Raw genomic sequence first — 21,592 nt, forward strand, 5'->3', positions numbered from 1 at the left:
GTTTTTTTTGGATATATACCCAGCAGTGGCATTGTTGGATCATATGGTAGTTCTATCTTTAGTTTTTTGAGGAAAAGCCATACTGTTTTCATAGTGGCTGCACCGATTTGTATTCCCACTAACAGTTTACAGGGTTCCCTTTTCTCCACATCCTCGCCAGCATGTGTTATTTGTAGGCTTTTTGATGATAGTCATTCTGACAAGTGTGAAGTGATATCTCATTGTGGTTTTGATTTACATTTCTCTAATAATTAATGACGTTGATCATCTTTTCATGTGTCTGCTACCCATCTGTATATCTTCTTTGAAAAAAATGTCTATTCAGGTTCTCTGCCCATTTTAAAAATCAGGTTGTTTGTTTTTTTTATATATAGTTATATGAGCTGTTTATATATGTTGGATATTAACCCCTTATTGACTATATCATTTGCAAATATTTTCTCCCATTTAGTAGGCTGTCTTTTCATTTTGTTGATTGTTTCCTTTACTGTACAAAAGCTTGTAAGTTTAATTAGGTTGCAATTGTTTGTTTTTGCTTTTATTTCTTTTGCTTTAGGAGACAGATCAAAAAAAATATTGCTATGATTTATGTCAGAGTGTTCTGCTTATGTCCTCTTCTAGGAGTTTTATGGTTTCAGTTCTTATATTTAGGTCCATTTTGAGTTTATTTCTGTATATGGTATGAGGAAATGTTCTAATCTCATTCTTTAATATTTAGTTTTCCAGTTTCCCCAGCAAAACTTATTGAACAGATTGTCTTTTCTCCATTGTATATTCTTGCCTCCTTTGTCATAGATTAATTGACCATAACTGTATGGGTTTATTTCTGGGCTCTCTATTCTGTTCCATTGATCTATATGTGTGTGTTTGTGCCAGTACCATGCTGTTTTGCTTACTGTAGCTTTGTACTATAGTCTGAAGTCAGGAGCATGACATCTCCAGCTTTGTTCTTTTTTTTTTCTCGTTTTTCCCATGCTGTGTGGCTTGTGAGACCTTAGTTCACCAACCAGGGACTGAACCCGGGCCCTCGGCAGTGAAAGTGCAGAGTCCTAACCATGGGACTGCCAGGGAATTCCCTCCAGCTTTGTTATTTTTTTTTAATTTTTAAAAATTTTTTTCATCTTTATTGGAGTATAATTGCCTTACAGTGTTGTGTTAGTTTCTGCTGTACAACAAAGTGAATCAGCTATATGTATACATATATCCCCATATCTGCTCCCTCTTGAGCCTCCCTCCCACCCTCCCTATCCCATCCCTCTAGGTGGTCACAAATCATTGGGCTGATCTCCCTGTGCTATGCAGCAGCTTCCCACTAGCCATCCATTTTACATTTGGTAGTTTATATATGTCAATGCTACTCTCTCACTTCGTCCCAGCTTCCCCTTCCCCCTGTGTCCTCAAGTCCATTCTCTATGTCTGCATCTTTATTCCTGCCCTGCCACTAGGTTCATCAGTACCTTTTTTCTAGATTCCACATATATGCGTTAGCATATGGTATTTGTTTTTCTCTTTCTGACTTACTTCACTCTGTATGACAGACCCTAGGTCCATCTACCTCATTACAAATAACTCACTTTTGTTCCCTTTTATGGCTGAGTAATATTCCATTGTATATATGTGCCACATCTTCTTTATCCATTCATCTGTCGATGGACATTTAGGTTGCTTCCATGTCCTCCAGCTTTGTTCTTTATCCTCAAGATTGCTTTGGCAATTCAGGGCCTTTTGTGGTTCTGCATACATTTTAGGATTATTTGTTCTAGTTCTGTGAAAAAAGTCATGGGTATTTTGATAGGGATTGCATTAAATCTTTATATTGCTTTGGGTAGTATGGACAATTTAAAAATATTAATTCTTCCAATCCAAGAACATGGGATATCTTTCCACTTCTTTGTATAATTCTCAAATTCCTTCATTAATGATTTATAGTTTTCAGAGTATAGGTCTTTCATGTTCTTGGTTAAGTTTATTCCTAGGTACTTCATTCTTTCTGATGTGAATGTAAATGGGATTGTTTCCTTAACTTCTCTTCCTGATTGTTCAGTATTCGTGTATAGAAAAGCAACAGATTTCTGTATATTAATCTTGTATCCTGCACCTTTACTAAATTCATTTATTACTTCTAATAGTCTTTTGGTAGAGACTTTAGGGTTTTCTATATATAATATCATGTCAACTGTAAATAGTCACAGTTTTTCTTCTTTCCTTCCAATTTGGATGCCTTCTATTTCTTTTTCTTGTCTGATGTGGCTGATGTGGCTAGGAAAGTAGAGAAGTTTTAAAAGTCATTGAGTGTAATGGCAACCTTCTATATCTTGATAGAGATTTGGGTTACATAGGTACATGCATTTGTGAAAACTAGAGTTCAGTATTTATTTATAGTTTCTTTTCATGCAAAATTTACACATAATAACATGCACAAGTCTAAAATGCTTGCTGAGTTTTGACAAGTGCATGATCATCACAGCTCTGCCTCCCTGCACTGTCAGCAGATAACCTGCCTGCCATTTCAGTGAGAAAACAGAAGCCATTTGACAGGAATTCCCTCAACTTATAAATGTAGCTGTATCTATCCTTTCTTCCCTTCCTTTTGTCATTGTAAACAACATATCCCTACTCCCATCTGAGGTCAATTTCTTCCCCTGGCTTTTGCGTCCTATCCCTCCCAATCTTCTCAGAGGCCTTGCTCTACTGAATTATCCCTCTCCTCCAGAACTCTCATTTCAAGGAGAAAGCTTATTTAACTATTAATGCTGGATTCTCTCTGTTACCTCAGAGTCCTCACACATGCCATTTCCTTTCCTTGGAACAACTTTCCTACTTCTTCCCCCTCACTTATCATAACCCCTACTCACCCTTCAGGTGTTTGCTTAGATGCTATTTACTTAGATATGACTTCCCTGACCTTCCATCCCACACTATGGTAGAACCTATTGAGCTTCCTGTTTCATGACACTCAGCTCACCTGTATTTACTTGTTCTATGTATGTCTTGCCCACAAGAAAAACATGGTCTCTGCCCTCAGTGTCTTATTAACTGCTGTACTTCCAGTACTTAGCATAGCACCTGGCACATTAAATATTCGTTGCTGAATGAAAGAATTAATTAAAATTCAATCACATCATCTGTAAATGTAATGTTTTAAAATGTCTTCTTTTTCTTCATAGGTTTAAATTTTTATTCTAATAGCTATTGCAATCTTTCCCAGGATTGTGTTAAGTTAGAAGGGCATTGTGACATTTTTGTTCTTATAATTTCTTATAATTCTGTTCTTAAAATTTAAATGAATGTCTTGTACATAGAAGATTCTCAGCAAGAACTATTTCATAGTCATAAAAATCCTACAGTGTGGAAAGATCCTTAGAGATCCTATATTTCAATTTCCTCACAGGAATACCCTGGTGGTCCAGTGGTTAGGACTCCGCACTTCCACTGCTGGGGACACGGGTTCTATCCCTGGTCCGGGAACTAAGATCCCACATGCAAGCAGCACAGCCAAAAAAAAAAAAAAAGAAGGGCTTCCCTGGTGGCGCAGTGGTTGAGGGTCCGCCTGCCAATGCAGGGGACACGGGTTCGAGCCCTGGTCTGGGAGGAGCCCACATGCCGCGGAGCAACTAGGCCCGTGAGCCACAACTACTGAGCCTGCGCGTCTGGAGCCTGTGCTCCGCAACAAGAGAGGCCGCGATAGTGAGAGGCCCGCGCACCGTGATGAAGAGTGGCCCCCGCTCGCCACAACTAGAGAAAGCCCTCACACAGAAACGAAGACCCAACACAGCCAAAAATAAATAAATATAAATTTAAAAAATAAATAAATAAATAAAATTTAAAAAAAAAAAAAAAAAGAAAAAATTTCCTCAGGTCATTCTATAAGGAAGAAAATCAAAGTACTATGGTATTTTTATTACTGCATTATTATTATCTTTTTACTCAGATGGGGGTATCTTATGGCTAGAGACCATAGGGGGACATCCTGAAAATTCAGAGTTCTTTTTATCTTTCAGTTGTGAAGGAGTATGATAATCTGTTAGTTTATAATTTGTATTTGTTTGTTTATTTTTGGCTGCGTGGCATGCGGGATCTTATATGTATATACATACACACACATACACACACGCACACATACATGTAAAATTTGAGGAGGCAGCAGAGTTAATAAACCTAAATAAATGAGAGAGCTCTACATACAAATATAAATGTTTCTCCTTAGAAATGGTTTCTGCTGCCAGCCTTGATGTAAGTCTTATTAACCTACTATAGTTCCTTTCATCAGGTCAAAATATAGTATCAACTTAAGTACAGTTAGGAGCTCCACAGACCACCTCTTCTTGGAGTCCTAGTCAAATAAAACTAGACTACCAAGTCAGCCTAACTGAAAAGGCAATGCAAGTTTTTACTGATGTCTCTTGAAGCATAACAAAGCAAACTTCTTAAAATTCTTTCCCAGCTGTGAATCTCCACACCACTTTCCCACACAGGAGCCACCTCTACTCTCTTCCCTCACTTAAGTGTGATTTAGCTTATATAGCTTTTTATTTTTCTTCCTCACCCTGGAACTGACCAGCAAACAAGAACTTTTAGGGTTTGTGTTGGAGGGTGTGTTCGAGGAGATGCCCGGAGGCAATCCGCTATGCTTACCAAGTGTCCAATTTCATGGCAGTCTCTTTGCTCAAGGAACAGTCAATAGGCACACTGGAAAAAGCAACATACCAGAGTTGGGTATGTTACCTGTTGGGTGGTGGGATACAGACTCTGGGTAAAATGAGGGGTTCTGAGATAGGGCAGATCAGCCTGAAGGTGAGCCTAGAGGTGGACCTGGATCTTGACAGTGAATTACCAAATCAGTATTTGTGGAGCCTCCTGTCTCCATTTCTCAGTGGTGGCCGTTCTGGGGTGTTTTCCTTTACAGTCAAGACTCCCTTTAGCCGGATAACATAAGAAAGGATCATATGTACAGGCAGCTAAAAGCTCTTCCAGTATCACTAAGAGGTAGTTTGAGATAAGTAAGTGGCCTCTGATGTCCCTGAAGACTAAAAACCGGGTGTCCTGAGTCCCAAGTGGTCCCACGGTCCTCTAGTTTAGCAGTCCAGAGGGGCAGTTAAGTCCCGCGTAAAGTGCAGAGTGGTTCAGGGCACTTGCTCCTGAGAATCTCCACCTGGTCTTAGCATCCAGATCAGCCAGCTCGTGCTCGGTTACTGCCAGCTCAGGCCGCCTGCGGTCACTCCGCCCACTGCCCCTCTCAGTCTCCTCCCCCTTCTTTCCCTTTTGCGCACCGCCATTTCCGCCTACGGCTCTCTCCTATTTGGGCCCTCCTCGGCTTCCGTCCCAGATGATCCCTCCCCGAAGCTGCCGCCGCCTCCTCCTCCTGGAGCTAGAGCCACCTCCTCGGCCAGTGGCGTAGCCGGACTCTGTGTCGGGGCCAGCTAGATAGGGGCGGAGGTCCGGAGCCCGGTCTCGACCTGAGCGGGGGGCCATGGAGAAAGCGGCCCGAGGCGCTCTCGACACCGACTAACGCGGGCCTGTTGCGGCTGCAGGCGCCATGGACCGAGCCCCCGCAGACCAGGTACGCGGGCTTGGGCCGGGCCGGCCGGGCCGGGAGCTGGGGGTCGCTGCTTCCTCCCGGGCGGGCCCTGGTCTCCGAGCGTGGGCCCGGACGGCCGGAGCCTTCGGGTTTTTGCTGGCGCAGACCTCCTTCCCCCGGGAGCCTGGCGGCGCCCCACTCTCCTGCATTGTTCCAGCTGCTGTCTCGAGCTTGGGGGCTTTTCCAGCCCCGTTCCCCCCGGGCTGGGGACTCGCTTTTGCCCTTCCTCCCTGGCTTGGTGAAAGGGGCCAGAAGACTCCCAAGTTGTCCGTGCTCTCCCGAGAGAGGGTTTATAACTTCCAGAGAATACCACCTCCCCCCCCCCTTCCCTTCCCTTCGGTTCTGGAATGTGTTTTCAAGGTGGAAAGGCTTTTGAGGGCTTCTCACTTAGAAAAACTGTCAGAGAATGTGTGGTAACTACAGACGAAGGCGGGGGGCGGGTTATGGGCTTTTTAAGATCTACGTTTCCTTGAGCGAAGCATTGTTTTTGCAGTGGTTTTAGGGAGGTCTTCCCTTTCAGATATGAAATACTACGGTTTCCCTTTGCCCTTCTAGCTAACTATTTCGCAAAAATAAGTGTCTTTTAAAAGTCGATATTATATTTTAAAGGTGTAGGACCGAAGCGCGAATTCATTTCCGAGCCCGTTTTCATATTCACAAAGCAGTCCCATTAGTGTTTTCAGTTGCATCAAATTATTGATTATCCAAGCCAGTAGGTGCTGGGAGGCTGGGATGGTGATAGTGTTAAAAAAAATAATCTAAAAATAATAGTTTTCTTCCCCCACAGAAGTTTCGGTATTTTCCATCCTGAGACCTGTATGAAACGATTTAATTTGATGAAATCTAAGTTTACTCACTCTCCATTCCCCTCTTCAGTTGAAGGCCTTGCCCAGTGATGAACTAGGCAAATAGATGAAGGAAAAAGAGAGACTACGGATTTGCCTAATTACTTTACAAATGGATGATTAACACCTGAATAATGAGACAAGATTTCCCGAATTCCTGTATCTGTATATATGTAGCTAGTGAGAGCCAGTTCTGATTTTAAATCGTGCTCTTTTAGCAGGCAAAGAGCAGCCTCCTGGTTGTGTGTGTGTGTGTGTATGTGTGTATATATATATATATATATATATATATATATATATATATTTTTACAAAATCTTTATTTAAAAAAAGCTTTATGTGAATATGCCTCTGAAAACACAAATGAGTTTTATGAAACAATATGTGTATTTACCGAAGCAAATTGATTGGGGCCTCTTGGCAAATACATACAGGCTTTCCTGTGACCCAGGGTATTTTATATACACCCTATATCCAATTTAATGAAAAACAATTTTTCAAGGTATCTATCAAAAATGTATGAGATTTCAAAGCCTGACAAGTGAATAGGAAATTTTCTTGAATGATTTTTTTGTATGTGTGTCACTAATGAAAGGGTTACACATTTTGGTCGTTCTCTGTGATGACAGAACTGTAACTAGTAATGCTGCCATATGTATACTTATGGTTCCCTTCATCCCAGAGGAAATGTAATTAACTATTTAGATGGTAACCCTTAGCATAGTTACTTGTGTGTGATTATCTTAACAGCAAGTGCTATGAGCAAATTATTTAGAGAGCCTCTTCATCTTTCATCCTGTATCTTTCCAAAATCCACAACCAGTTAAAATCTTGTAGAAATTTAAGGTTCAGAAAAAAATCATAAATGTAGGTTTTCCGTTGAAGAATTTTTCTTTTTTTTTTTCCCCCCTCCAATACCTCTTGCCTCTTCCCTTAGCCTAACCTTAAATGAGAGAATAATTTGAATCAATCCCCCTTTCCCCCTACACATGCTCACAGGAAGCTGAGACCCCAGGAAGTGATGCCTAGTTCGTGCTGTAGGCAGTTAATTCAGGGGTCCATGGATGACCTGGAAGGAGTCTCCTTCGTTTTAATTAGCACTTTTCTGGGGCAAGACTCCATTATTTTCATCATATGCTCGTATTCATCATTGAAAAAAGGCACAGAACCATTAATTTCATGATAGATTAGGGGCTAGAACTGAGATTTGTCCACTTTGTGGAGTTCTTGATTGTTTTCACTATACCATTGAGTAATGCAATGGCTTTTCCAAGTTATTTGGAATGTACTTTTATATTTTTAATAACAAAGTGAATTTAATAGGTAAAAGTCATTAAAAACAGATGCCGTATGTGCTGAATTCCCATTTTTTCTCACTAAACATTTATTTTTTTCATTTTAAACCAGTGTTGGTTTATATTCAGAATTTCTGGGAATGTCTACAGCATTAAAACTTATAATATTGTAGTGGTTAGCAATTCATAGAAGTTTGATTTTTAAAAAAATAATACTAATACACACTTTCTGCATTTTGTCTTAATCTAAGCGAAATCCTTGGAGTATTGCACAAGTGTAACTTAAAAAAAAAACTCAGCATGTTTTGCCTGAAGGCATTCATGTTGCTGTTGTTGAATTACCTCTTTTTTAAAAAAAATACAAAATCTTTGTATAAAAGGATAAATTGTGTGTGCGTTGATCGAGATTATAAAAAGTAAGTTGCTGGGAATACATGCTAGCTGATAGTCTTAATTGTAGTAATGACTATTTTAAAGAATGTTATAACCAGAAGAGAGTCTCAGGAGTATTCTCTTTTAGCAAGACTATATTAAATCAAAACAAGTAGCTTAATTTTAATTGCCGGAGTTAGTTCTAAGAACTACTTGGTATTGTGCCTTTTTTTTTGTTGTTGTTGTTAAGGGAAAAAAAGCTGGTATAAAGGGATGTGAAGCATAAATCATGGAGTTCATTTTGTTTATAAAGTCTTAGTGTTTCTATTTTTAGTAAATTTAGGACAGTGTTTTGAGATTTTTTTTTTAATAAACAATAACCTTAGAAGTGACAGAACACTTGAGGTTTACTATCTCTTTTGTATTATCAAATAATTTAAACATTGGCTTGATATTTAGTACATTAACGTTAGATAAGTTCTTTTAAAATAATTTACAAAATTATTGATCACTGATGTCTTTAATTCTTAGAAAAGCAAATGTGTAATAAATGCATATGGCTTCATGCAAAGTGCTGTTTACCAATAAAGATATAAAATTATTCGGTTTATAATTCTTTTCTTTAAATTATTTATAAACTTCAAATAATATCAGCACTGCAAACTAAATATATTCTAAATAAGTTACTCTAAAATGTTTGTTATTCAGCAGTATTTACAGTTAGCTTTTATAGATCTAAGTAAATGATTGTCTTAACAGATTTTAAAAATAATACTTTTGTAATAATAAAGAAGGTAAATAATGCTCATTTAGTGAAAATACCATTTGGAAATTTTATAAGGCATTTTTCCCCTGAGCTTTTAAATCAAAGAGGAAATATAAAGTAGAATTTTAGATTTTTGAAAAAGTAATAAAATATTACATATGACAATGTATGGGATGTGGCTGAAGCTTACTCTGAGGCAAATGCATAGTCACGAATGTTTTCATTATTCAGCATTTTAAAAGGAAATTAAAAATTAAGCATCCAAGGCAAGAAGTTTGGGGGAAAACCCCTCAAAGAAAGAGAGAAAAAAAATGTAAAAGCAGGAATTAATTAATTAGATATTCCAAAAACTAGTATTAAATTTAGAAAGTTGGATGTTAGAAAAGTACCACCAGACTTTAACAGGATTAAATGTGGTCTATTTTAAGAAAAGGAGGAAAATGTATGGATAGGAAAGCAAATGGTCAGAGTCTAAGGTAAACGCTTTTATTTTTTTTTTTTCTTCAATATTTTCTGAAGTCTTGGCAGAACTCATATGTATATGTGATTTGTTTTGGCAAGTGGTTTACTTTCAGTATAAAACATTCCAACCAGAAAACAATAAAGCCAGCAGGTATCTCTGAAGCATTTTTTCCTTCAGAAGACATTTTATCTTTGGCCATGATATGTAAAACATCTTAATGTTTGATATATCATATTTACCTTAACATAGGAAGAATGTGGAGGGTTTCCATGGTCATATTTTTTCTCTAGGTGTGTAGTACATACTGACATTTCACTGTGGGAGCGTGCCTTATTATGTTCTACTTCAGTTTTGATTTCAAGTGAGTGTCTTTTTTCTGTTGCTTAATTTGGGAAAATTATTTGCACTCTTCTGAATGTTCTCTCTCAGAGGAGTTTAGTATGCATTTTCTGTTGACGTGTGCTTCGTAGTAATGTTTGCCCATTTTCCCTAAACCAGCCTCGTGTGGTGCTCTCTTCAAAACATGAACTCAATGCATGTTTGTTGAATTATATATGTAGGCTCTCAGTGATCTGAATGCATTTGTTTAATAAACTTTTAAATAAGGTTTTTATAGTTTTTGTTCTGATAAATTCTTGGGTTTTCTAGATTATTCACATCAAAGAAGTTTTATTGATGTTTGTTTTACTATATGCAGAATTTTAAATGAATGTGAAACAGCTTAAGTTTTGTTTTTTTTTTCAAATACAGGTTTCTGGGATTATGATTTTTCATTAATTTGGAAAATTCTGAAATAATTTCTGAAAGATAAAGATAATTTTATTGTGTGGTTTTTTTTTTAACAAAGAGTAGTACAGGAATAGATTTTGTTCTGTGTTTAGACTTCTTTCATATTTATATTTTATTTAAGGAGACAAAAATTTGCTATAAAATTTTTGATTTCTAAAAAGCAGATCATGGCAAAAGTAGAGAGACTAAACAGAAATTCAAACTGAGGCATATCATTGTATGAAGTAAATAGTCTAATTTTTTCATAACATTTTGTTGTCCACTATGTTAAGACATTTTTTCCTTTGATCTCTATGCTAATATAATTGAAATATTGCCAGAATTTGTTGCTTGCTTAACATATTGTCTCTATGGTCTTTATTATATGGAATTTAAAAAATAGTTTGGGATCTTTACATTACTTTTCAGGCCTGAGAACAACTGAGGCTGCATTTTGATGTATGACACTGAAGGCCCCAAAGTCACAATAAACAACTTATAAAACCATATGGAGTTGTAACTATAGGAGAAAGTTTGCCAGTCTGTTCCTACTAGTGACATCTTCTGTTTCTGCAGCTGTTGACTACAGCAGCTTCTCTTTTTTGCTAAAAACAAAGGCTCGTTTCAGTGTTTGTGAGTTTTATTGTTGAATGCCAATATCTAGAATTGCACTTAGAATAGAAACCAATACAGACTTTAATTTTTAAGGACATATACTGTGTATATATGCAGATATTAGTTATAAATTATGCATGACACTTTTTGAATAGTGGGTTGCCTAAATTCATAAAACATATAGAGTACAAATGAGACTAGGCATAAAAAATTTGTGTCACTGTCTCCCCTCCCCCCACACCACCTGGCTTGCGGGATCTTTGTTCCCTGACCAGGGATGGAACCTGTGCCCCCTGCAGTGGAAGTGGAGTCCTAACCATTGGACCGCCAGGGAATTCCCTGCACCTTTTGACTTGAGCAAGAATTTGAATTTGTTGTTACCAAAGTAATTTATGAGTTGGTATTACTTGGGGGGATCAGGAAAAGTTATTTTTAAATTATTTCTTTATATTAGTATTATTCCTTTTTTTCATATTGGGCTGAGAATTTAATATAACCGCATACCTCGCATTAAAAAAAAATCCTGGTGTCTTCTAGTCCAGATTTATAAAACTGTTCAGGTTCTCATACGTTCAAAGGTTGATATTTTTATACCTTATGTAAATCAGTTTTGAATCATGTTGACTATCACAGTGACAATCACTGACTTACACTGTTAACATTTGTTTTTGCCTCTTGTGTTGAAATTCAAGAAACCAACTCCAGTTCACAGATATTTGTGAGTTCAATGACGTTATCAGCTTCAGATTTGGTTAGTAGTACAGAAGTAGACTTCAAAGTTAAATCAGGTGGGGAGGAAGGATATTGAATTGATACTGCTATATAGTTCAGATTTCTTCCCCAGACACGTGTTGCTGAATATTTACAGTGGACTCTTTGGAGAACAGTTTTTCTGAAAAAGGCTCTATATTTAGCATATCAAGTCTTTTCTTTAGGTTTTCTTGGATTTGCTACTGATTACTTTTGTGAGAAACATGCATGAAATTTATTCTGAGAAATATGCCTTGATGGGAGTTTCTACTGAATGCCACCCTAGTGGGGAAAAAGTTCTGGTTAGGGCTGTTGCTTTCAGGTAGTTGATTTGAGTTGTTGAAAAATTGGATTGCATTCCACTTACTGGTTTCGCTAAGAAGTGTTTAATATCTTTTTAGATTGTAATGTTTGTGGTTTTTAACATTCTGCTTTTACAGAATGTGCCTATAGATTATTTCTTTGTATAATTAAATTTTAAAAATTTGTTGTTAAATATAACAAATATAGAAAGAAAACTGCATAAGACCAGTGTACAGCTAAATGAATTATTGGATGAATACCTTGTATCACCCAAGTTAGGATATAGAACTTTGCCAGGTACCCCAGAAACTGTCCAGGTGCCTCTTCCCAATCACAGCTCCCTCTTTCCTAAGAGTAATTCCTATCCTGATTTTCATGGCTCTTATTTACTTTTCTTTATAGTTTTGTCACCAACTTGTGCATCCTTAGTATGGTAGTTTATTATGTCTGTTAAACCTCTATAGATTTATAAGAAAAGATACAAAATAAACTAAAATGGAGTACATAGACTGGATTACTTTAGTTTACTCGGCTTGTCTACTGGGAAGCTGAAGTACTCATTTTTTCCCCAGTTTAACTGTGAAGCAAAAGTTTTTCTCCCTTATTTTTTTTTTTTCATTTATTGTAGACATTTTCCTTCCTTTTAATTTAAAAATACTAATCTAATTTCCTGAAATGGACAGAAATAGACTATTTTTTAGACTATTCAAACAAATATAAAGTAATTATCCTTCAGAACTCTGTTCAGTGACTTTTTTTTTCCCCTAACAAAATTAGTTAAAAACACATTGTTTTGTCTGAAGAGCTAGTTTTTTTTTTTTTACTACCAGCTTTATTTTTGGACTGTGAGGTACAACTTCCTTGTATTCTTGATTGTTTTAACAGCTTTGGTTACGTAAGAAATGACTTCATTGAAATCTAGTAACCTTTGATAACTTTTCTCCTATTTGATGGCTTTGTCTAAATAACGTAATCATATTTAATTATTTTAATTTGACCTTGCTATTCCTTTGAATGTCTTGTGAATACTAAGAAGAGACCTAATTACTGTTTGTAAAGACTGTCTCTTTTATCGTTAAGTTGTGAATTTGTATTATTTAAATTTTTGTTTGTTTGTTAGTAATGTGTTTCACTTTCTCTTTGAAGAATGTCAAGCTGTCAGCTGAAGTAGAACCATTTATTCCCCAGAAGAAGAATCCTGATACATTTATGATCCCTATGGCACTCCCAAATGATAACGGCAGTGTTTCTGGTGTGGAACCAACTCCAATTCCCAGCTACCTGATTACTTGTTATCCATTTGTTCAGGAAAACCAGTCCAATAGGTAATTTGTTTACTATTACTTTCTTTTGGTGGGGGAAGAAAGGGGTAGGGAAATATAGAAGTTGACAAAGGATACTTCTTAATTTTTTCTTTTGTAACTTTTAAACATCAGCCATTTCTCTGTCTTCTAAGAGGAGTAAATAAAACCAAATGATGTAGAAATTTAAAAATTGTTAACATGGGTTATTGTTATTTTCTCATTCTTTCTAAGAGAAAATGGAGTTCTTTGTATGTATCTCCTATAATAAGTAATTGAAATTTGTCTGAAATAAATTGACTCAAAGGGAGGAATGAATTATTCAGAAAGAGGTGAACAAAAATCCTTTTTTGAGGATAGGCATCTAATCATAATTGCCAAGATGGTCTGGCATAAGAAGAATATATCAAGGGGTAGCCCTTAACTTTGAAGCTTTTGTGTCTAGTTAGCATATATGTGTTTAGACTCTGATTGTAGTTTAAATTTAGCTTCTGTGCTGTAGTCACAGGGTGATTTAGCAAAATGCTTACAGTTCAGATAATGTGTGACCTAGTGTTTAGGGTGTACCTTGTGATAGTCATGATAGCCTTTCTAACCCTGCTTAGAATGTCTGAATGATTAGCATTTCGTTGGTGTAGTTCATTTTATTGCTGTATAAAAGTACTTTCAGCCTCTTTCAAGTTATATCACACACACAAAACATTGTACTTCTCCAGCACTCTGGGATAAATGGATGTGGCGACTAGACTCTAGCCTTTGCCCAGCCACCCCTGAGGGCTAAGGCAATCAATATTTCTACACGTCTATAACCATTGTGGCACACTAGTGTGCCCAGGCACATTCTTTGAGAAATTCTGGATGTATGAGATAACAGATCACTAAATTACTGTCTCAGATATTAAATATTCAAGTTAATAGTCTAAAACTCTTAATAGTTCTGGGCATTAGGCAAACAGTAGAAGCTAAAGGAGTCTTCTCAATTGAGTCAAGTTAACATTATATTAAAAATCTTGGACCTATATTGGATTATGTTTGAAGTGATTTGTAAACTAGATTAAAAATACTATTCTGTATTTGGCAAAGTGGCCAAGTGTACAGTATGATAAATTTAATTTTTCTTACCTTACCAAATAATCTTTGAGAATTCATGAGTAAGCCAGCCGTCAGATTATATTTTTAGAATTATGGCAGGGAATGTTTTTCTCTTTTGCTTTGTCATGGAATAGTGAGGAAAAGCTCTGTACTCCAGCCCCCTATGCCCCCTCATTTGTCAGCAGCAACTGTCTGCAAGGAGAACTGCTGAGACAGGAAGAACTGGTGCTTTATAGGAGGGGATTGCACTAGGAGAACTCTAATGCTGGAGATAAGATGGTAGTGAACAAGCTTGCCTTTTTCTTCTCTTCTTTCCCTTGGACCTGGTGCCTGCTTCCATTGCCAAGGAGGGGAGCCAGGGAAAGAGCCGGACTTGGCCAGGTGGTTGGGGGAGTATGGTAGAGGAGTAGGAGGCTGTGGACCTGAGCTAAAGAATGGGAGGTGGAAGAATCTTAACACCCGTTGTAAAGATCACCTTACACAATGATCACCTTACCCTGCTTTTTGCAGAAGACTGTCACAGTTGTTACCATTGGATGGGAACTTTGGACTGCCTTTAGTGGCAGATTCAGCAACTTAGGTGTTTTAACTTTTAGGCAGAAATACCTTGAGGAGGTTGAGGGGAGAGTTACAAATAAGAAAGGTCCGTACCAAAATTTTTAAATTTTGGAATGCAGTAAGCTATCAGGTTGAATTCCTTTATACTGTCAATTAAATTGTTATTACATGTACATAAAAATCTCTCATTATAGCAAGGAAATTTATAAAACTAATTTTATCTCTTTTTCAGAATTATTATGAGGCTACTGTTTTTTCTTTTATTAAAATACGTTGAGATTTTGCTTTAGCATTACTTTTAGACATACATGTCAATAGATTTGTTCTTTTTTGATTTGGTTTTACAGACAGTTTCCATTATATAACAATGATATACGATGGCAACAGCCTAATCCGAACCCTGCTGGACCATACCTTGCTTACCCCATTATATCTGCTCAGCCACCTGTTTCTACAGAGTATACATATTATCAGCTGATGCCAGCACCATGTGCCCAAGTTATGGGTTTCTATCATCCTTTTCCTGCACCTTACTCCAACACTTTTCAGGCTGCAAATACTGTCAATACTATAACCGCAGAATGCACTGAGCGTCCAAATCAGCTTGGACAGGTCTTCCCGTTATCTGGTCATCGAAACAGAAACAGTAATAGAGGACCAGTGGTACCAAAAGTAAGTGACTGAATTTGATTGGCTTTTGTGTTTGATATTTCTCTTGTTAGTAATAGTATAAGTAATTTGCTACTTGTATTGAGTAGCCTTTAATCCTGAATTTACCTTTTAAAAAACAGTCAACAGTGTAGCATTTGTAAAATAATTTTTTTCCATTACTTTTGTTCCTCATTCTTAAATGGTGATATGATTTACAGTCATCTTCCAGTTCCTTCGGAGAGTTTACATAAGCATAATGCACAGATATTTCCAAAGTATTTTAATTTAGTGATAAAAATTGCATAGTGACACCAATTTTAATAAGTGATTAGTTTGGATCCTTTGCTAGCAGTGTTGAGTGGCTAATGCACATCAAGACATTTCAATCTTCAGAAATAAGCAGGAGATATTATGGAAAAGAACATTTGTTTCTTCAACTTCATTGTTTCTATTCTGTCAGTTTTTAGTAGGAATAGCACTTTGTTATCCAAGGGATGCTTTATTATATGAATACAAGGTCTCCTAGGGCTAAAGAAAATTAAAGATAAATGTGTGAAACGACCTTTTGTCAGCACCAGCCTTTGACTAAATAAAAAAAAAAAAGACACAAAGGCCTTGAAATCACAGGAGGATTAAGGTTAATTCTAGGTGACTGTTTCTTAACTAAAAGGTTACTTTTCTATTGAGGCCATAATATCAAAGCAAATAAGAAGAAAAACCATGTTTCTTTTCAGCACTTTTGAGCTAATAGAAGGCAGAGGGATTAGATGCATTTTATGACTGTTATTGTCAAGGAGTTGATGCTTTCCTAAATTCCATTAGCCTAGCCTCTTCGGTGGAAAGTCTTTGCTATCTTCTGGCATACTTTTTACAGATTAAAATACAGACAAGCAGCAGAAGTTGCTTTGAAAAGCATTTTAGTCTTTGTTCATGGAAACATTCTGGATCAAGGGAAATCCTTTTGGGACTTCTGAGAATGAAAAGAAGACAATAGTATATAACTTTCAGAGTTTGAAGTAACATGATTTCTCAGAGTGCATTTCCAGCACTTGAATCTAAGAAGTTAAATTTGGAGCTCTATTGTATAAATTGCTATTAAGTGATGAATACCCATATTTTTAAAAATGAAGGAAAGGATCAACTTTTTAGTATTTTCTTTTTAAACTCTAAAGCAGAAATTTCTTTTGTAATTCATTGCTAAAATTTCACTTTTGGATAAGTTACCATCCTTTTTATTACCCTTTTAAATAAAAATTTGCAACCCCTAATTTGACATGATTATACTCTTATTGTTTATTAGGTATTGATTGAGAAAACTAAAAATTCAAATGACAATTAAAATGAATTTATATTTTATTATAGTAGTATTAATGGTTATTTGAAAATAGTATATAAATGTGTGTATAATACATTTTTTACCCTATTATCATTGGCTGCAGATAATTTCATGAAATCCTAACACAGTAACCCTGTTTCCTCATGGGTTGGGAGTCACTAATTTGTAGCCTACATTTAAGTATCTATTATAAAGGATGTGTATTTTATAATGTTTAGTACATTGAATAAGATCTTAATTTTTTTTTTTTTTTTACTTCAATCAGCAACAGCTTTTACAACAGCACATAAAAAGCAAAAGGCCACTGGTGAAAAATGTAGCTACTCAGAAAGAGACAAATGCAGCAGGTCCTGATAACCGATCAAAAATTGTGCTACTGGTAGACGCTTCACAGCAGACTGGTAAGGCAAGATTTCTTACATATATACATTATAGGTTTTTTAAAAAATTTATTTTTTTGAGGGAATTCCCTGGCCTTGCAGTGGTTAGGGTTGCACGCTTCCACTGCAGGGGCCACGGGTTTGATCCCTGGTTGGGGATCCCGCATGCTACATGGCAAGGCCAAAAAAAAAAAATTTATTTTATTGAAGTATAGTTGATTTACAATGTTGTGTTAATTTCTGCTGTACAGCAAAGTGATTCAGTTATATATACATATACATCCTTTTTTGTTTTCTTTTCCATTATGGTTTATCACAGGATACTGAATATAGTTTCCTGTGCTGTACAGTAGGACCTTGTTGTTTATCCATTGTATATATAATAGCTTGCATCTGCTAATCCCAAACTCCCAATCCATCCCTCCTGCATCCCTCTTTCCCCTTGGCAACCACAAGTCTGTTCTCTATGTCTGTATACATCACTGATTTTCATCTGTTGTCATGCATTGACTTTATAATTGTGGACTCTACCACTTTTTTTTTTTGTATTTCGGCCATGCTGCAAAGCAAGCAGGATGGTTCCCCCACCAGGGATTGAACCCGGGCCTCCACAGTGAAAGCTCCAAATCCTAACCAGTAGGCCACCGGGGAACTCCATGGACTCTACCACTTTTTAGGATTCTAGTGACACATTTCTACATGCTTTGAACCCTGGAACTGCTTTAAAAATTTATCCTAACGTCTTTGGTTTGCTCATTAAGTGTCCACAAAGACAGCCTTCTGAAGCACAAGAATTAGAAAGTGAGAAGATGAAGATATAATTTGAGTAGAAGATTATACCTTCTATCAGTATTCTTATTCTTTAGTTTGTTTTTAAGTTATCAGGATTAATTGGTATCAACTGTAGGTAGAATGAAAATTTTAAAGGAATTTGTAACAAATTTTTACTCTTGAACACAAGCTCGTATTTAAGAGTTTAGTAACATGGCTAGATATAAAATAATATGCAAAAGTTAATTGCATTTCAGTGTGCTGCCAACAAACAAAATTTAAGATATTATTTACAGTAGCAACAAAAATACAGTTTCTGGCATAAACCTGACAAAAGATAATAAGACATTGATGCAGAAAACTGTAACTTTATTTTAGGACATTTAAAAAAATAAATAGCATGCTCATTCAGGACAATTTGATGTTGCAAATGGCATTTTCCCCGAAGTTAGTCTATAGATTCAATGCAGTTCTATTCAAAATTCCTATGGTGGGCTTCCCTGCTGGTGCAGTGGTTAGGAATCCACCTGCCAATGCAGGGGACATGGGTTCGAGCCCTGGTCTGGGAAGTTCCCACATGCCGCGGAGCAGCTAAGCCCGTGTGCCACAACTACTGATCCTGCGCTCTAGAGCCCGCGAGCCGCAACTTCTGAGCCCTCGCGCCGCAACTACTGAAGCCCGCGTGCCTAGAGCCCATGCTCCGCAATGAGAGAAGCCACCGCTGTGAGAAGCCTGTGCGCTACAACGAAGAGTAGCCCCTGCTCACCACAACTAGAGAAAGCCTGCACACAGCAACAAAGACCCAACACAGCCAAAAATAAAATAAATAAATTTATTAAAAAAAAAAATTCCAATGGGGATGTTTTTGGAACTTGACAAACTAATTCTAAAATAAAGGAGCACTGGCCAAGACATCCCTGGAAAATAACTTTTCCTCTAGATATCAAGACCTATTAAGCCATTTTATTTTTTATAGGCTTATACAAAAATATAGTATATAAAATTCAGTATGTGAAAATCAAACAGAACAGAGAGCCCAGAAACAGACTCATACGTGTGGAAACACATATAAGGAAAATGACAAAGATAGCATCACAGACCCCTAACATATACATCATGCAAATCTATTCCAGATGGATTAAGGGCTTAAATGGGAAAACCACATGTAGTAGAAAATATAGGCAGATATCTTTATGATTGCACGGAGAGAACTATTCCTAAAATTAAGAATTTCTGTTTATCAAGCGTGAGTGAAAGAACAAGGCACAAATCTTGGAAAAGATTTTTACCATGCATGTAACTGACAAAGGATTAGTGTGAGGACATATAAAGAATTCATAGGAATCAATAAGAAAATGATCCCACCTTGTGCTCAGGGCCCCTGGAATGCAGTGCTGCCAAGGGGCTGAAACAGTTTGGCAGAACTATAGGAATATTTGGACCCAGTTGTCCTACTCAGGTGAATGTATCCAAATGGAATCTCCCCCTAGAAAGAAAAGGAACTGTTTGATTAAAGGTGTGTACACTGCAGCAGCAGCAAAAAAAAAAAAAACACTGAAAACTTCTCAATGTCCAGTAACGGGCAACAAGTCAAAAGAAGTCTCCAGGACATCCACTCAGTGGAATAATATGGGGCCTTCATATATTATAATTAATGAAGAACATATACATAATATTAAACAGTGCAACTCAAAAATTGTATTGATTCTGTATAAAAATTATATATGGAAAAAATTGTGTATATGGAAAAAGGAATATTTGTGATAGGTTAGGAGATTGTAAGAGGTTTTTTAATGTCTTGTAATTACAATTTGTGAAATACAAAAATGAGAAACAGGCAACTTAGTAGAAAAATAGGCAGAAGTCAAACAATCCAAAAGTAAATTTAACAAGTATTTTACAGAAAGGAAAACGTGAGTGGCTAAAACCATGAGAAAAGATTCTCACTCTCGTTATTAAGCAGAAAAATGCAAATTAAAACCCACAATGAGCCATCTTTTTATACCCAACTATTGGCAAAAATTATAGCCTAGAGAACAGTGTCAAGTATTTGGTGAATATGTGCATCAGTGGGGATATTTATATCCTGCTGTTAGAGTGTAAACTGTTCTAAGCACCTTTGAAAATGATTTGGCATTACCAAGCAAAGTTGAATATTATGTGTATCTCCTAAGGCCTAGCAGTAATTATCTCAGAGAAGCTTCACGTGCACACATACACATTTATATGTCTATATAAGAATGTTTACAGCAGTATTGTTGTTAATAGCAAAACCCCCAAACAACCCAGGTGTCCCATCAGTGGTACAAAGGATAAATGCATTTTGGTATATTCATACACAGACATTCTAGATTCCAGTGACCTTAATGAATTACAGCCACATGCATCAGAATCTCAAAACCAATCACTGTTTAAGGGAGGGGGTAGCAGCAGGGGGAAGCAAGTCACAGAAGAATATGGACAGTATGATTTCATTTTAATAAAGCTAAAACTGCAAAAGTACATGATATATGTTTTTGGAATACAAAAATCCTTGGTAAATCTAGTTTAAAAAGTGAAGGAATGGTAAACACCATTCAGAATAGTGGTGACCTCTGAGGGAGAAAGAGAATGCAGTGGTGGAGGAGGCATGCAGTGGACTTCAAAGGATTGGTGATGTTCTCTTTCTAAAATGGGTAATGGTGGTTTGTTTTAATTATTCTGTGATATTAATTATAGAAATATTTTAGTTATACAAATATTCTCTTTTCATACTAAATACATTTTATAAACCAACTTCTCAGGAACAGCTTACCTTTTGATGCTCTTTTCAAAAGTTTTCACCTGTTTTCTCTGTTTACAAAGTTAGGTATCTTTGTTTTCTTACAATTTTAATGGTAACAAGAATTGATCAACTTGTCCTCAAAAAGAGTTGTCACACTTTCCTTGCCTTACAGATTTCCCATCAGACATCGCTAACAAATCTCTCTCAGAGAGCTCTGCCACGATGGTCTGGAAGGCCAAAGGCAGGAGGAGAAGAGCATCCCACCCTACTGCTGAATCCTCTAGTGAGCAGGGGGCTAGTGAAGCTGACATTGACAGTGATAGTGGCTACTGCAGTCCCAAACACAGCAACAACCAACCTGCAGCTGGGGCTCTGAGAAATCCTGATTCTAGCACCATCAGTGTATGTGGCATTACTTTGATTTCCTCATCAGTCATCTGTGTCAGTATTATCTTTGTGTCCTCTGCTAAAGCTGAAGTATCTATTTTCATGAACAATTCCTATAATAATAGGATGGTTAAAAATGTATTTTGTATGTTTTATTATTAATATAAGAATACTCATTTATGGAGAAGTATTTTTTCTAAGATTATAATAAGCATGCTTCACACTAGATGGAATTATGAAATGTTTTGCAAGGTATATGGTGTTTACTCTTAAGCGGAAAATAATTGTCTTTTTTGTTTCTATTTTTAGCATGTGGAATCATCTATATGTGCAGGTACTTACTTTCTGCATAGTGTTTTTGCTATACTTTCTTCTTTGTCCATGTCACAGCTTTGTTTTTAAGCATGAAGCTTGCTGATGCTGCAAAAAAATTGGAAATCTTCCAAGGAAATTCAAGTTAATTTGAAAGTATACTTTTGTTGATGGAATTGAGAAAATTCCAGCTAGAGGTATTCTGTAAGATGACAACTTGTATTACTAAGAACTGGAATACCACTTAAAGTTTATGGAAAATTTTTCAGTATTACATTTATAGTGAC

General features: G+C 36.6%; 1 protein-coding gene across 4 annotated transcripts in view; it reads left to right on the forward strand.

Moving 5' to 3' along the window:
* Window positions 1–5,260: 5,260 nt before the first annotated feature.
* The window catches only part of SECISBP2L (SECIS binding protein 2 like), a 59,090-nt gene continuing 42,758 nt past the window's right edge, over window positions 5,261–21,592 (forward strand). For 2 of the 4 annotated variants that reach the window (XM_036842175.1, XM_036842178.1), the window contains exons 1-6: window positions 5,343–5,560; window positions 12,900–13,078; window positions 15,052–15,376; window positions 16,957–17,092; window positions 20,779–21,047; window positions 21,303–21,327. In XM_036842175.1, the coding sequence (XP_036698070.1) occupies window positions 5,537–5,560; window positions 12,900–13,078; window positions 15,052–15,376; window positions 16,957–17,092; window positions 20,779–21,047; window positions 21,303–21,327 (958 nt within the window). In that variant the 5' untranslated portion in view covers window positions 5,343–5,536. Of the gene's footprint in view, window positions 5,561–12,899; window positions 13,079–15,051; window positions 15,377–16,956; window positions 17,093–20,778; window positions 21,048–21,302; window positions 21,328–21,592 lie in introns of all 4 variants that reach the window. The other 2 variants (XM_036842177.1, XM_036842179.1) reach the window with 2 other exon arrangements.

The sequence above is a fragment of the Balaenoptera musculus genome, chromosome 2 (assembly GCF_009873245.2).
Source record: "Balaenoptera musculus isolate JJ_BM4_2016_0621 chromosome 2, mBalMus1.pri.v3, whole genome shotgun sequence".
Taxonomy (NCBI): domain Eukaryota; kingdom Metazoa; phylum Chordata; class Mammalia; order Artiodactyla; family Balaenopteridae; genus Balaenoptera; species Balaenoptera musculus.